Here is an 18,088-nt window from a genome sequence, read left to right as displayed (position 1 = left end):
TACACTGCATAAGGGAACTAGTAGACAACCAAGTCCGTTTATATTTTGTTTGGTGGACGCACTGCCTTTAACAGCTATAAACTTTGTCGCTAATTTGTTGCTAGCTAACAAAGTTTTTGATAATCTCTCACTAGTTCCGTCTCTAAATAGGATTAGCAACGAATTTTGTTGTTTAGCTACATAATGTGTTTGTCGCTAATTCCTATCGTGTTATTACTGACCACTCCTTTACTTTAAAGGTGTGAATGCATAGATCAAGGAAGAAGGGTGGGATACTATACGTTCCTTATTTCTTCTCTTAATGCAAGATTAGAAAAAGAACACGTACTATTACTGATACCATGTACGTATCAAGTCGGGCAGCAAGATTTTGAATTAGTTGCCTTGCAAGTTCTCAAAGAAAGTCTTCATAGTAGCTTCTAAAAGTTGAAGGGAACTTAATAACATTTCTCATGAATAACCATTAAGGACTGTTCAAATAAATGGATACATACCGGTGGTCCGAACTAAACGAATGACTTAAAAACAGCAGTTATTCCATCAATTTCCATCAAGGGAGCAATGCATTTCAAACTGTTCTGGCATGTCGAAAAGTTTTAACTCATTTCTCATCCTAATTAAACAACATAAAGAAGAAAATCTGGCAGGCTAAACTTACTCGGTGAGCTTGTCTAAAACTAAGATCATCCTCATGAAGATGTAGAACCATCCATGGAAAAGCAGAGCTTCTTTAACCCACAAAGATAGTGTAAGGTTTGGTACATCTTACTAGTGTAAGGTTTGGTACATCTTACCCTTCTCGGATCTCATTTGTGAAATTACATTGAGTATATTGTTGTTGTTGTTTTTCTTTCTTTGGTCTCCTTGAATTAACCTTCTGTAAGTAAATAAATTTATAAGTAAGATACAAAATAATGGATTGTGATAGCTGCTATTATTCTGTGTTCATAAGCAAAAAATCAGAAAGCGGAAACGTTAGTTTAATAAAAAAAACATAAACAAATAAAAAATTATTTCGAACCCCACACGTTTCTTGTGTGTCCTGAAAGAATTGAATCCCTTGAAAGGTTTACAGATTAATTCCTCCCAGGATAGAGCGACATTTCAGTTTATAGAACTTCCGCGATCTCAAATGGCGGAGCAAATCATACTTGACACTTATATTTGTTTTTCTTAAAAAAAAAAAAAAAAAAAAAAAAAATGCAAAGGAGGAGAAATTTCAGATTTTCAATGTATATAATCTGAGGTAAGATCTCTGAATATATAGACAATAATAGAGTGAGAGGGAGAGTTACAATCCAAAAGTAGCTTTTCGCATTTTCCATTCAAGCCTTGAAACCCCAACAATAGGGTGAATGAGATTCTTCCATTTAGACCCAACGAAAATGGAAGAAAGACAAAAGTTGTTTGGTTCATGATATAGAAAGAAAAAGATAAAAGGGAAAGAGTAGTTGAGCTCATGATAGAGAAAGAAAAAAAGAAGAAGATAGAGGTGAAAGAGACTATCGGTGATTTCACTTTTCAAAACTAAGAATTATGATGCAGGATTGCAATACGAATGCCAAGAATTATGTTACTTTTTATAAATAGAACTTCAAATTTTAATATATTAAGATTTTTATAATATAAATTCTCGCTATATTATAGTAATGATTTTTATTGTTTGTTTAAAGATTTGCAACAGAATATCAAACATGTCCTTAACGTATAGAAAATGTTTTAAATTTACCCTCCTTCCATCTATTGGACCGCAATTCTCTTAACGTTATTTTTTTGTTAGACATACTCTCTTTTCACCTATTGAACCCAAATTGCCCTTTACATGGAAAATGCTCCTCTTTCTAATGAAATTAGGAGATACTGATTTATTGTTGATCAGCTCTACCTGTTGTATCTATTGCCCTTCCATCAATAAGTACAACATGGAGAGCTGATACAAAATATATTTTGCTTATTCTTAAACACGTCTAAGCCCATTAACCGGTCCAAACCGGAAATTTAAGTTATTTATAACTTAAGTTTTTTCTAAATTTATAAATTCCTATTTTATAACTTAAGTATATTTATATTATAAGTATATTCTTAGTATATTTTAGTTATTTTCCAAGCATATAACTTTCTATTTTTTAATTTAAGTAGATGTATATTATAAGTATATTCTTAGTATATTTTAGGTATATTCCTAACTTAATATAAGTAAAAATATGAACACAAGTAAATAGAAGAAAGCTCAATGAGCCATATATTTTATTCATTCATGGATAACATTTATTTGCAAGTTGTAGTTTTTTTAACTTGCAAATAATACATGAGTTGCAAAAAAATAGTAGAATAATAAAATCAAAAAGTGTCAATCATTTGGCTAATATCCGCCATATCATATTCGATCATTGAGATATCTTCAAAGTCTTCCATTTGATCTATTCCACTTGCTATCAAATCTTCAATCTCTTCCTCTTTGCCTTCCACCGCTTCTGAGTTTTGGTTGCGTCGTTCCGATCTAATCCAATCGCGATAATGCAAACTAGTACTTGCAAGCTAAATGGTTGTGAATGGATAATGAGAAGTCTATGGTCTCCAATTTGTTGTCCTCCTTGGCTAAATGCACTTTCGAAGCCACAATGCTCTAGATGATATTTGAACCGTAAGGACATCTCATAGAAAATAGCCACTTGAGCCCTTTATACTCATATAAAAACTTCTTGAAAGTATCGTGATGGGACTCAATACCTTGTATTTCTTCCACCATGCTAAGACGTCCAAATCATCTAGTTGGTTGATATCCACATTTAGTGTCAATCAAATAAAGGTCTTATTCATCAAAGTTTGCATTATTAGAAGGAGTTGGTTGTGAATGTAAAACTTTTAAATTCGACAAACCCGACAAGCCCTTTTTGCTACTTTGAGAAGTAGTAAGGCGTGGAGCAACGGGTGTATCACTTTCTTCCAAAGTAGAATAATGACTAAAAAGAATTCTAAACTCGGCATCAATCGCGAGCTCGGCGTCATGTAAAGATTGTTCAACTTCCTCGTCAATTTCTAAATAGTTATAAATTTGACCAATCAATGCTCTAGTATAAGACATTTGAAAAAAATGATTTAAAAGAGAATCCAATATAAATAAAGTTGGGATGGTAAAAAAAATACTTCTTAAATTTTGCTGTCATAGAAAAAATAGCCACTTGATAACCGGATTTATCTTTATATTCATATAAAACTCTGCATTACATCATGATCTAAAAGTAGATTATTTCCATCTACCTAAAATTTCGATTAAACCCACCGTGGGATAAAATTGTCTAGAAAAAGCAAATAAATCACAAGAAAATAAATTGCAACAAATTATAAAATTTTTGTAAAAGTTCAAATATATTCCACCAAAGTAACATATTCTCAATCGGTAATATTTAACCAATCATCACTATCCAAATTAAAATGGTTGAATAAAACTTTATAATATTTATTATAAAATGGCTAATCTTATAATCATAGAGAAAGAGATATGAATTGTTGGATTAACATAATGTAAGTGTAGTTCCATTTTTGCAAAATGGATTGTCAACTTCTACTTGAATTTTCCTAAAAAAAAAGGCCATTTTGAAAACCGGATTTAAGTATAAAAACCCCTTGTGAGACCGTTAACCGGTAAACACAAGAATTCTTAAAATCTCTCATTTTTTTGTTAATGTTTTTTTATTTTTAAGATTACAAATTCATATTAAGAGAATAGCAACATTCTTTTGACCTAATAACTTTTTTCTGTATTAACAGTGTATAGAGCTTATATTATAAACGATTTAGATAGAATCTTCAAAATAGTCAAGACCATCTCTAACAATCTGGTATGAAAGTTTAAACATCCTTGATCTCCATTCTTATTCAACATTCCAACTAGAAAGACAAATCTCCACATGAAAAAATATTTTTTAGAATCGAACGGAGGGTTTAACTCACTAATTTTTGGCCCCAAAGACTCACAACTTGTAGTCCCTTTGTATTATTAGAAGCATTATCTAAAGCACGTAACTATTTATACAAAGTGATTTTCTATCTAAATGTTCTCAACAAAACAAAAATGCAGTTCTAACGCCTTTCCAAAGTTGACATTGAAAGATTGACAATCAAAGTTTATATGGCATTTTAAATTATAGTAGCATTATCATGGCCTTGAAACACACTTTCCCTTCATCAGGCGTGAGTTTGATATTGAAAAAACTTTTAACCATTGTCCTTAATTTCTTTATTGTCACCCAATTCACCAAAAATACAAGATTGATTCCGGTAAGGGCACACCCAATGACATGATTTAATAGAATAAGGAAAAAATCTAGATTTGTAAAACTAAGACCCAAAGTCAAGGGCAATAACATAGAAATTTGATATTTCTAAGCTAAGATTAAACAAAAGAATTAAATACATAGCGCAAATAAAATCTATAAATTGTTAAAGCTTCAAATGAAGCAAAATATAATGAAAAAATGTACGAAGTTTAATAGGAAGAAGGTGTGAACAAACAAGCAGTAAATGTAAGACTAATGGTTTTTTATAAGGCGCGTTCAGCAAAGCTGATCTCAAGTGCCGACTTTAAATCTTTCCACGATGCTATCACGTCACTGATAACATGCGAGTAATCTTGACTTTGTATTAGCTTAATATTCCAAAATCACCAACTTTTGGGATTATAACCCTTTCCCTTCCTTTCTTTTTCAGAAGATAGCATGTTGAGTCCTCTTTCCAGTAGAAGTGACAAGAACTCCATGTTAAAGGAGCATACCAGCACAAAAATAGCATCACTACATAAGCAAAAGGAGAAAAAGGGAACTCAAGGACAAGGTCCAACCATATAAAATCTGTTGTTGCATTAACCAGCACGCGAACTCAAGAATAATTACTAAAAGCCAAATAATGTCAATAGCAGAAATATGCAGACATCACCATAAAAGTAGAGTATTTGCAAAACAACAAAAAATACAAGGCACGACAACATGAAATCTTAAAGGAAATCCAACAACTTTGCTACGAAATGACAAGTCTAGATTGGCAGACATTCTTATCCAGGAGATCGCTTAGTAGAAAGTGATACTTTTGAGCTTCAACCAAAAGGTGCTGATAATAAGCATGCTAAGGATCCAAAGCGTACAGAAAACCAAACATATCATTACCAGCTTGTTTTTTTCTTAATGCTCTAGTCATAAAGCTTCCCCAAAATTCGCCACACAATATACAGCCTTGTCAACAAGACCCCTAATAATAGGTGGAGGAACAACTTCACTCGCTGGAGGTGTTGGTCCCACATTGAGGAACAACTTCACTCGCTGGAGGTGTTGGTCCCACATTCACATCAATCGCCATCGCCATCTGTTTGTGCAAGAAAAGAAAAACAAAACGATCAGTTTGATCCCAAGATGTATGTTTTTATCTTCAGTTTGTTTGCAATTTTCAATCGTCCCGCTTAGATATGATGCAAAAGGACACAGAATCTGATTCAAAAAGTAATAAGGACCTGAACCCCATAAAACATGCTCCCGGATTCAATTTTCAATAAAGTAGCAGACTCACAACTTATTCAAGCAACAAAACTACAATAATATAATGAGCTAATTATTCTTTTTCAATTCACTTCTCTTCAGTAAAAAGAGACATCTCGTATTTTACACTAAGAACTAATTCCGGATTCATCAAAGAAAACATTAGAACAGCAAATAGAAAACGAATTCTCGGAAACAGATGTAGACATCGAAATTAGGGTTTCTTGGAAGCTCCTCTCCCTAAACCCTAGCTCACACCTATAAAAAGGAATTCATATTCCACACATCTCGAATACCCCATATAAACTCATGGGTACAAGAGAGATCAAGACATCAAATATTGTCTTTCAACTTGAAATAAATTGTTCTTGGTGATCAAATATATCTAAAGGTCCAAATCATCCTACGTTTGAAAATAAAGATACGGTGAAAATTAGGAGAGAAAAATCAAGAAAATAAACATAATTATACCCTTGTTTATCAATAAAATCTTCATGTTTCTTCATATTTTGTAAAAACTTATAATACTAATAATGCGGAAAAAAACACTCAAGTACATATAACAGGAAACAAATTAAAAGAAATTTACCTGATTGGACAAGCAAAATCAAGATATGGAAAAGGGTTTCGGTGTTCGCTCCAAGGAGAAGGAAAAACAATTTTTTTTTACGATATATATTTATGCAAAATTAACCGCCTTCTTTTTTTTTCTTTGCTAAAAAATAAACCTAACTTATTGAATTTGGTTCAAAAATACCTTTCTTCATTTAATTGAGATTATATTTAAAATGGACCTAATATGTCCTCAATGTTATGTTTTAATTGAGAGAAGAAGAAGAAACGAGAAGCTTCTGGTCTCTCTCTCCATATAAAAGGAGCTTCATGTTCGATTAATGTTTAGAGGCTTATATTGTTTTTGCATCACAATCACCGAAACGATAAGCGGGAAGTGGATTTTTCAAAGTAACAACGAATTAAAGAAGAAAAAAAGTTATGGTATATAGGGTTTAGGACTATTATAGTGAATCTCAAGTTTCATCCTCAGGGGCGTAGGAATAGATAGCTCTCTTAGTTAGCTTAGGAGCGGAGGTACGAGAAAAAAATGGATTGACTAAGAAATTTCCCAGACGGTAATGTATTTGGGTTCAAAGCCCTATTACCCGGGAAGAACGCAAATCCCTCCTTATATTAAAAAAAAAAAAAAATCACGGGATCCAAGTTGAAAGAGATTCAGATATTATAGTACGTATGTTTTCATTGTTTAAAAAAAAAATCAAGTCTTTACTAATAATTAGTTGTCACGACCCAACTAGTGGATCGAGCGGGCATCCATACTAACCCCCTTGGTGGGCGAACCCTTCCCCTATTCAACATTCACTTCAAACATATGGAAAGTAAATAGAAAGATTTAAGCAGTCTCAAAATATAAATAAACTATAAAGTGCGGAATACTAATACATCATCCTTATTATCATCAAGGCCATTAAATACTATAAGTTTTTCGACATATAAATTTTAAGAAAACAAAGAAAAGATAAGGATACAAACCACATTAAGTCCGAAACGAGATCGGGATTATCCATAAACATTCTTTCGTAAAAAGAGTACCTAATAATGTCAAACATTTTTTTTAGGCCGACAACAATTAGTTCACATATATACGAAGACGAAATCGAAAAGTAAACAAGCAAGCTTACAAATCACAACACAATCCAAGATCAAGAACAATATATATGATATAAATGCCATAGCAGAATCAATGATATGAATGAATGAAGTAAATAAGTGCATATGCAATGCAATGAAATGCACTGGCCAACTGTTTGTCACCGTACACACATGCAACAGACGAAAATCCTCCACTTCTCGGTAGTCATGACCTATGAGGACCCACGAAGTCCATATACCAGTCACTCCGCACACAACCCAGAGATGACTTCCACAATACTAGCCACTCCGCACATAGCCCAGAAGTTGACTTGCATATTAACCTGTACACAATCTTCCACTCCGGTCGATATCTCGGATGTTTCCTTTCTCACTTGTCATCACCAGTACCAAGTCACAGTTCATATCAATGTATCATGTAAGATGTGTATGAATGATATGCATGATGTCAATATCAAGTGTAAATCATAATCAAGATCTCATTCGTGCCTTTACATGAGTATACATGACAATACCAATCCTAAATCATTATCCTTTCCTTTTGCGATGATAAGTGAGAGATGAATGCATCATAAACACAACATAGTAAACGAGCGACGAGCCCAACACGCCACACATGAAGCAAGACCAATCGCTATAACAAGGCGACAAGCCCACATAGTCAACAACAATACCAACCCAAGAGTATCCATCCCAACTTCATACCCGAAGGCTTAACATGCTTTCCCCGTCAATAACTAAATCCTACATATGTTTCACTAATTGGAGTCTAACCGAAAGGTAAGCTGTAACCTACCTCGATGCTGAGTTGGTGCCACGAACTGTCAAACGTGAGCCTTGCCCTTCTAAAGAGCCTCCGAATACTCAAAGTCTAGTCATTATTGAAATCTAAGTTAGAAGCGGAGATAAATGATACCCATATTGCTATACATTCGTTCAAATCGGAAATCAACTATAGAAAGGGGGAAATCGGACCCACGAGGGTAAAACGGAAATTTCAAGATTGGAAATGGTAACCCGTTCTAGAAGTTCAATTCCACTCTCCAATTGCTAATCAAACTCAATTAGTTATCAATTTCATCATTTAAGAGAAAACCCCCAAATCAGGAATAAACCCTTTCTATCCAAAATCAATTCCTCAATCCAAGTTAGAGATCCAAGCTTATTACCTACTAATTCACAAAATTCCATGTTTAGACTAGTCAAATTCATAAATTAAACTCATATACATAGCCTAGGATTCAAATATCAAAGTTAAAGTTGAAAACTCATCTTCTCCAACTAATTCCACTAGTTTTCACTATAAATTCCAACTTAGGAAGGTAGATAAACATAATACAAGGGGAAAAAACTTACCCCAAGACGAAACAACTCTGAAAGCTCTTCAAATCGCCCTTAAGTCACTTAGAGATTTAATTTTGGGAATGGGAAAAGAGTGGTTCGAAATGGGATATTAAATGCTTTCTGATTCAGCGATATATTCGCTCCCGCGGAATAGGTTCTGCTTCCACAAACTCGCCTCGACGGAGAACCATCCGTTGAGGCGGATCTCATCAAAATATCAGGGACTCGCGTCTGCGGGCCAAACCCGCTGAGGCGTAAATAGTCTCGCTGGGGCGAGACACCATAAACCAGTAAAAATCTGGTTTTCACCAAGTTTCACCCCAAATCCCGACATCCATCCGAGGCCTCCCGGATCCAAACCAGACATGCCAACATATGTAAAAACACGCTACAAACTTACTCGTGGCCTCGAATTCCGAACGGGAGTCTATTTGACCGGGTCAACCCCCAAATGGCCAAAACTAACTTTCCAACCAATGGTACAAAACGCTCCCGATTGGCTCGGGAACTAAACTGAATATCCCACCAAGTCACAATCGACCTTCCGGACCTCACGGAATTGACGAAATTCTGAAAAAAGTCCGTTTACCCAAAAGTCAACTATTGGTCAAACCTTTTTTAGTCAAAAGCTCTAACTTCCTCAAATCATTCTAAAACACACCTAATGACCTCGGGAACCGTGTCGCCCATCCCCGCCGGTCAAAATCATACCTACAAGGCTTGGGAAAGGATCAACGGGGCCAAAGAGATCAAAAGTGCAATAACGACCAAACGGGTCGTTACATAAGTTATGTACATTGATGGTTAAATAGATTTCTTTGCTGGTTATATTATTGGAAATTTTTTATTGTTGATAATAATGAGTTTCTTTTTAAAAAAAATGAGTTTAATCAAATTTTAATGATTTTAATAACTTCTATAATCGGAGAAATTTACGTGAATAAACTATGAGTTTACCAATGTATCTTTCAGGATTGCGAACTTGGGCAAATAGACTATTGTACCTATAATCTAAATGAGACAGAAAGTGAATAGTTTCATCCTGAAAATACTATAACGAATGTTATTAGTTGAGCTAAGTCAAATTGAAATGAAATGATCATATGAAGTATATACTCTTTTCATTAATTCCCGTCCATAAGAAAATCGAAATATAAGATGTCTTTTCCGTATTTCCAATTGGGAACTTTTATTAGAAATAAGGTTAAAGATCATACAATTTGAAGCATTAAAATATCTTTTTTTAGCTACACATGATCTTTGCCTGCTTCCTCAGTTGATCCATGATTTTTGGGTACCACAGTAACTTAATTATCAATGTCGTCAACAACAACAACATACCCAGTATAATCCACAAGTGGGGTCTGAGAAGGGTAGAGTGTACGCAAACCTTACCCCTACCTTGTGCTTAAAACTTTACACTTCCTATATCAACTATATTCACAAAATTATGTATTTCTACTGAAGTGCGGCTTGATACAAAATTGTGTATCGACCTCATACATAATCCAGATGACTCATCTTAATTTGATTGTTTTAATTCCATCATAATGTATATCTTCAGTGGGCTTAAATTGTTTAAGGAGAATTAATCATTTCAATGACAAGGACAGTCCAGAGACTTGTACAATAGACAATGTCTAAACATTCCGAAGAAAAGTACACCAAAGCACAACTTAGAGAAACCTTTGCCCACAAATGGATATATCAGGTGTGGTATCTTTGGCATTGTCCCCATGCAGAGACATGAGAAGCCACTGTTAATATCATCTCAATACAAATATAATTCTGAAACCCAGTAGGCCCTTATTCAACTGATCCATGATATATATACTTATCAGTGCAGTAGTGCTAGTCTAGGGGTGGCAAAACTAGCCCATTTTGACATGCCTAAATTCAGCCCAAACAGTCCATTTGCCACACCTATGTCAGTGGACACAAGCCAGTCCAGGATGAGCATACTCCAGTGCACCCAAAGTCAATGAGAGTATAATTGAAACAACAAAAGACAGAACAAGAAATACATAACGAGATGGATAACAAACAGTCATCCATCCAAGCTAACAGACTAAAAAAATAAGCATGGCTAAGTTAAATTCCACTTGTGTGTTATAACTTTCTGAAGTTGGTCAGGAGAAGCCTAGGAAAGACAATAAAAGGGATAGATCAAACAAAATCATGATAAGGCACCATTACATGAAAAATGAGGTTTATATAACAATTACATGACATCAGAATTCCATTATACAAAAATAAATGTCTGTATTGTGATTCGAAAGCTACCAAACAACAACAGTGAATTGTACTTCATCCTGGTAAACCTACTATCATTCCAGTAAAACTCAGTGTTAGGATGAGAACTGTTAAAATGGCGGGTAGAGCACAGCCACTATATTTCAAAATTACAGCTCAAATTCCTCATCCCGAAGAGCCACTGCTGCAGCCTCTTCTTCCTCATCATCAAGAACAAAGTACTCATTCCTCTCCACTGGCCTAAACATGTAAAACATGACAATGTAAAAAGCTAGGCTCACTATTTCCTCCGCAGAGTATGACACCCATTGGTACTTATAAGCGGAAATTGTCTTCAAGGCAAAAACCACAATCCTTGTGAAGTACAAGTATCCAATCACCACAATATAAAACTGCCTGAAAAGAGTCAACTTTGCCAAATTCCTTGCTGCCTTCCCATCGGTCTTGGAAGTCTCCCTCAACGACCTAATCGACCACACAATGGGGAAAATAATAGCACAGCAGCAGATGATATCAACAATCAAAAAGACCTGATTCCATGTCACCCAATCCCTAATAAAAGGACCCGTTTCACCAATAACAACCGAAGCAACATTAGCCAAAACCTGAAGCGGAATCACAATCATCAACACCTTCTTTTCCCTCTCTTGCAAAAACGGCTTCAAGAACGACCACCCAGTACCAATCAAAACGATAACAGTGAAAAGCAAAACCACACGCATGGACTGGAAAATGTAGAACAACACATCCCATCCATGTGCAGTTCCAGTAACCTTAACATAATGCTTATCCTCAGCAGCAAAAAGCAAATTCAACGCCTTCATTACAACCAAAAGTGCCATAAGTCCATGAATCCTATGCACAGATGTCCTGTTCTTCAAACAAAATAGCACCCAGACCGCCAAAAAGCCAAAATAAACCAAGGCAAACAAGAAGTACAAAGTGGGTAACTGAGTAAGACCTGCAGAAAGGGGAAGAATATGAGGAGGAGGATATGCAGAAAGATGGAAATACACAGTGGGTACTGCATTATGGTTATTTCCACCAAAATGGGTCGTTCATGTAATCATAATATTGCGAGATTTACACAAATAAGATCATTTTGGACTGCTATTTAACTTTGTCCCCCTTTAAGTAAGTTTTGCAAAAGTAGGTTGGCGAGGCACAACTTGCTCAAATATGCCGGGTCGGGGCCATAACTTTGAACAACTTACATCGTGCCCGACATAACTTCCGCTTGGTCTTATATCTGCAAAACTTTTTAAACTGGAACAAAATTTACACCAGCCCTCAAAGTACCCTATTTTTGCAAATTTTTGCTTTATATTTGAATATGACAAGTTAGTAAATAGAGTATTATTGTTTGTTAGAAGGAAATTCTATCAAAAATGTTCTATTCGGGAAATCATTTTTTGGATCATTTGCCAGTGTATGGTTGGTATAGAAGTGAGATATGCTAATTGTACTGGAATTCTCATGGGTTTAAGGATAGTTATTTTTTTTGTCTCAACAAGAGCATCTCAATCATTTCCTAATCAAAAAATAAAAGTTATTTTTTCAGAATGAGGGGGCATAAGGATAGTGTTTTCATCATACTTTTTCTTTTGGTAAAGCAGTGTTTTCATCATACTTTTGAATATTGAAACAAGTAATATGGAGTAAGAGTTGGACATTCGTAAAAGAAATGACTTTCACCAAGTTACTCTCCCCATTTTGATAGAAAACATTTCCCTTGTAAATAAGCATTTTCAGAATTCAAGCATAGCAAAATGATTTCATCAAGGAATATATTTAGTTATTTACAATTCAAGTAACCAAGCAAAATTCGTCAAGGAAAATATTTTGTTTTCACGATTCAAGGTTAACCAATCAAAGAAGATATAAGGTTATCACAATTCAACGTAAAATATTACGCCACGTAGCCCATTACACGATATTATACAACATTATATCTGGGGAAAGCATTATGGGATCATGGGTCAGTTATCGGATCTGATCTTCAGTTTTTTTATGGGCTAAACCAGGTAAATATATTCCCCCAGGTATCATACAGTGTAATTTTCCCAAAAAAAAGGGGGAAATTTCAAAAATATACAGCCCAACATAAAATATTACGCCACGTAGCCCATTACACGATATTATACAACATTATATCTGGGGAAAGCATTATGGGGTCATGGGTCAGTTTCGGATCAAGGTTTTTTATGGGCTAAACAGGTAAATATATTCCAGGTATCATACCAATTTACCCAAAAAAAGCGAAATTTCAAAATATACAGCCCAACATAAAATATTGAAGCCCATTACACAATATTACACAACATTTATCTTGGGAAAGCATTATCATGTATAGACACAAATATGAATTGCGGGCAAATATTTTCTCTAATAGACATAGAGATAATTTTAAAATATGGAAATTTTCAAACATTTGTTTGCACGGATTGCCCTTCTTTTGGGGTGGTCTTTAAATTTTGGGTCATTTTATCTTTAAGTTTTGATCTTCAGTTTGGATTATGGGCTCGAAACCAGGCATAAAAAAAAAAATAATTTCCCCCAGGTATCATACAGTGTAATTTTCCCAAAAAAAAGGGGGAAATTTGAGACAAAAATATTCAAGGCACACTTTTAAAATACTTTTGGTTATGCCTTAATTAAACGTAGCCCATTGCACTTAAGGAAAAATTATTATACAACATTATATCTGGGGAAAGCATTATGGGATCATGGGTCAGTTATCGGATCTGATGCCTTGAGACATTTTTTTTTTTTTTTACTTTTCAAGGGCTTTTAGTTAACCTTTTGGTTATGCCTTAATATATTCCATATTTCCCAGGTATCATACAGTGTAATAAATTTCCCCTTGAAAAAATGGGGGCATAACTTTAGTTTTTCCTTAAGGAATATACTTTGCCTTGAACATTTTTTTTTTTTTTTTAAACTTTTCAAGGCACACTTTTAGTTAAGCCCATTACACGATATTATACAACATTATATCTGGGGAAAGCATTATGGGGTCATGGGTCAGTTATCGGATCTGATCTTCTTTGAGACATTTTTTTTTTTTTAAAACTTTTAAACCTTTTAGTTAAATATATTCCCCCAGGTATAGTTCAGTAAGGAAAATTTTCCCATAAAAAAAAAATGTTTTGAGGAAAAGTTATGGGGGGGGGGACAAACTTTAGTTTTTCAAAAATATACAGCCCAGCATAAAATTTCTTTATTTTATGCTTGAGCGGGGTTCGAACCCAAAATTACACAACATTATAAATTGGGCAAAATTTAAAGCATTATACATAATTTAAATCAACCGTGTGCCCACAAAAATATACAAAGCGCGCAAATATTTTCGCCACATAGATTATACAATATTATAAAACATTATACAAATATGGGGAACCATTATACATAATGTATCAAAAACCTTGTACACAAATATGGGCTAAAGCGCAAATATTTTCTCCTAATATACATAGACGTAATTTTAAATAAAATTTTCAAAAATATACAGCCCAACATAAAATATTACGGGACAAGCATTATATATAATGTATCAAAAACCTTGTACACAAATATGGGCTAAAGCGCGCAAATATTTTCTCCTAATACACATAGACCTTACCCCTACCTTAGGTACGCAGACCTTACCCCTAATAGACATAGAGCGTAATTTTAAACTATGGGGAAATTTTCAAGAATATACAGCCCAACATAAAATATTACGCCACATAGCCCATTATACATAATGTATGAAACCTTGTACAGAAATATGGGCTAAAGCGTGTAAATATTCTCTCCCAATAGACATTAGAGCGTAATTTCACAAAAATACCTGCAGAGAGATAATCTTTAACGCGACCATCGAGATTATAAAGCTCAGTCCTTACATCCATAGAAACCTTCGATTCAGGTGCACAATTCGCGAAAAAAAGCGAGTATTCATTAGGTGAAGTAACAGGATAAGCTTTATTAAACGATGAATTAGGTGGAGGAGAAAGATCACGAAAAGTGAATAAACGTAGTATGAAATTGGAATCAAGTACACAGAAATTAGGGTTTTGTTGAAGTTCAATTAGGACTTGAATTAGGGATTCTTCGGATAATAGGAAGAATCCTAAGCGGGAGGGATCAGGAGTGGTTACGGTGGGGATAACGGAAACGGATGAAACGGAAATGGATGTTTGGCCTGTGTGTGTAAACCCGAATCGTTCGAAAAGGATCATGGGTCGGTTATCGGATCGGATTTTGAGGTTTTTGATTTCGGCCAAAGTGGGTGAGGTTAGGGAGAGGAGGAGGAGAAGGAGAAGGAAGGGTATTTTCGTCATTTTGACGGTGGTGGTGCACGGCGGAGGAGAAATGATCGGGGATTTTCGGTGAAAGGAAAGTTGGGAGAAAATGAAAATCTGGTGTAAGATTTTACGGGAGAATAGCTTTGAAATGACGTTATTGGCCCTACCTGCGATAGATCTGAGGCATTTGGTGGCATCTAAAACCAAAGGGGATGACAACTCTTTGTTTTTTATATATGATAAAATTAAAAAAAAAAGTGTTTATTATTTTTTTTTGTGCTCCCACAAATATTTATTTATTAAATGAAGAAATAATTAATTTTATCTTTTTAGATTTATTCTTATTAAGTGTTATATGATCAAATTTTAATGTCTATTTAATTAGAAGTAGTATAGTTTAATTACATATTTTTTTAGAATGAGTAGTTTCTTAAGGAGTGTGTAAATAGTTAAATGGATTCTTTTTTTTTATCTAGAGGGAGTAGTATATATGTGAAGGAAATTATTCTCCGTTCAAAAAGATTATCTTATTTTTCTATATTATTAGTTTGCCTCGAAAAGATTGGCCACGGTTTATATTTTTTTAAAAAATAAACATGATATGATTCTGATCATATAAATATTTAAAACTTGTTTTGAATAACATATTTCAAAAGCCTTTCTTTATTTTTTAAATTTCATGTAAGTCAAATTAAGACAAGATTTTTTAGACGGAGAGAGCAATACATTTATATGGGCAATCTATTTCCTAATACTTACGACTAACTTTTCTTTTTGTATTTAGAAATTAGTACTCTTGTCCCATTTGTTTGTCGATTTTTTTTGATATAAAGTTTAAGAAAATAAAGAAGAATTTTGAATGATTGTTAACTAAAGATATGTTAAATGTACCAAAAAAATTCAGTGGTCTTGAAGTTATTCTCTTGTTGAATAATAAATAAAAAGCAAGCTGAAATTTCTAATGAGGAAATAAAAAAATGGTCCTTATTTCTGAGTTAGGTTCAAAGTAATTTCTTTAATATACTCCTAAGCAATTTTAATCTGTTAACAAATTATTAAAAGTGAGTATATTTTTATGTACAATCAAATATTTAAGAACTTAGATTTGATATACCTTGTTTATGAATTATTGTTTAACAATCCGGAGTAAGATTTACAAGGAGGGTGACTTTGAAATGACGATATTGATCCCCACGGGCGTTAGATCTCATCTGAGGCATTTGTTTGGTGGTCCAGAACCAAGAGAGGTCTTTGATTTTTATATTTATAAAGAAAATAAAAGAAAAAGACAGAGTAACGAACGTAATTTGGAGGAATTATGTATATTTATGGGTAATCTATTTTCTGTTATTATTATTATTATCCCACAAAAAAATAACTAACATTCATTTTGCATTTAGAAATTAGCAGAACTTATTTCTTTCAGTTTTTTGAATGTGTCCCATCCAGCGAATCGACACTGCATTAGATCCGGTGATTAGCGCTCATAATAACAAAGGCGATTTCATCACAGTAAAAAGGCGCATCTCGATTAAGAATGAATGATCTGAGGTTATCGACTGACCACAATCCTTATTGATTACTTGTTCTTTTATAGTTTGAATATAACAAGTGGCTATGGAATTTCTAGTAGTACGTATCATTAAAAGATGTTAATGGAAAATAAATAGTGTATTTTTTTAACAATATTAAGTGTATCTAACATGTGATAAATTAAGGAATTTATGGTATTATTTCTTTAATCTTAACTCTCTTTACTTGAGGGGAGATTCTTTAAACATGGTCATTTTTAAATATTCTAGACATATTGAATGAACATTAGGTTTTAATGATTGATTATACACGAATTTAAGATTTATACATTTGCAATCAAGATACGGAATTTAGCGATGTCATGAAAGTGTATTTGCGCAATATAGCCCCTTTCTCCTTATTTACGTAATAAAGATCAAAGGGAAAAAAAAAAATATATATGATACATGCTTTCGTTATCAGTAACACAGTTAGAAAAGCAAGCTATATTTTTATCCCCTCATTACGTTTGAGTTTGAGTTTGGTTTTCGATAATCAAAATACTTTAAACTAATTGACTTTGACTTGACTTTTGAAACAGTTTATGTTTTACGAGAATGAACTAGAAAAGCAAAGTTGACAAAGAAACTGCTAGTAGGAAAGCATATAGGTTTAAATGTAATTTACATTTGACACTATTTAAACAAATTAATCTATTAATAAAATTATTGAGTGACAAATTTCTACTAATCTCATCATTATTAAATTGTCGATATAAACAAAGGGAATGACTAGCAACTTTGAACACTACGAAAATCCTCACAACAAAATGCAGCAGCAAATCTTATCTATGTTACTAGATGATGAAAGCGTCTTGCCGACGGATCTAACCTAACACAAAAATAGTCCGTATTTGTTTTTTAATGTTTAAAAAAGAATGATGTATTTTTATGTTTAGAAATCATTTAACTTGAAACTTCCTTTTACCCTTAATAAAATGATTTACACCCAGAGAAATATTTATGGCTTATTTTAGACCCAATCTTCAAAAGTTTTTCTTTCTTTTTTAAACTTTGTGCCTAGTCAAACTATGTCTCATTTATAATTATGGAATTTTTATTATAGAAAGTATTATAATTCAATTAATTGAAAATATCAATAAATTACTTTACTTAGTCCGCTTCTTTCATATATGACTTTCCTGATTTGGTTCTCCAATTGAAAGATTTGAAATACAACTTCTCCTACCGAGTTTCATGCCATCATCTCTTTCTACTCAACAACACTGAAAAGCCCTTTCATGCGTTAGTATCTGTTATAGTCTTAAATTTTTAAGTATAAATTAACTTCATCATTTTCAGAAAATATGTGTATATGTTTCTTGATCTTTTATATTTCGTCTTCTTAATGTTATTCCTCATTATTTGTGTGAGACGTATGTGTCTAAAATTAGTGCATTTTTATCTTACCAAAGGTATAAGTTTTAAATCTTTT

General features: G+C 33.5%; 1 protein-coding gene across 1 annotated transcript; it reads right to left on the bottom strand.

The window, feature by feature from the left end:
- Positions 1-10,704: 10,704 nt before the first annotated feature.
- Positions 10,705-15,278, bottom strand: LOC132057205 (protein CANDIDATE G-PROTEIN COUPLED RECEPTOR 7-like). The gene is made up of 2 exons (XM_059449690.1): positions 14,626-15,278; positions 10,705-11,754 (listed from the first exon to the last, which is right to left on the bottom strand). The coding sequence occupies exons 1-2, from the start codon at positions 15,116-15,118 to the stop codon at positions 10,943-10,945; spliced, it is 1,305 nt and encodes a 434-aa protein (XP_059305673.1). The 5' UTR covers positions 15,119-15,278; the 3' UTR covers positions 10,705-10,942.
- Positions 15,279-18,088: the final 2,810 nt, after the last annotated feature.

The sequence above is a fragment of the Lycium ferocissimum genome, chromosome 5, assembly GCF_029784015.1.
Source record: "Lycium ferocissimum isolate CSIRO_LF1 chromosome 5, AGI_CSIRO_Lferr_CH_V1, whole genome shotgun sequence".
Taxonomy (NCBI): Eukaryota; Viridiplantae; Streptophyta; class Magnoliopsida; order Solanales; family Solanaceae; genus Lycium; species Lycium ferocissimum.
The sequence above is the reverse complement of the archived record's forward strand: the minus strand, read 5'-3'. Positions and strand labels throughout refer to the sequence as shown.

Coding starts and splice junctions, on each gene's coding strand:
- LOC132057205 (XM_059449690.1), bottom strand. CDS start 15,118: ATGACGAAAATACCCTTCCTTCTCCTTCTCCTCCTCCTCTCCCTAACC. Junction 11,755..14,625: donor TAAAGATTATCTCTCTGCAG/GTATTTTTGTGA, acceptor CCCTTTCTGCAG/GTCTTACTCAGTTACCCACT.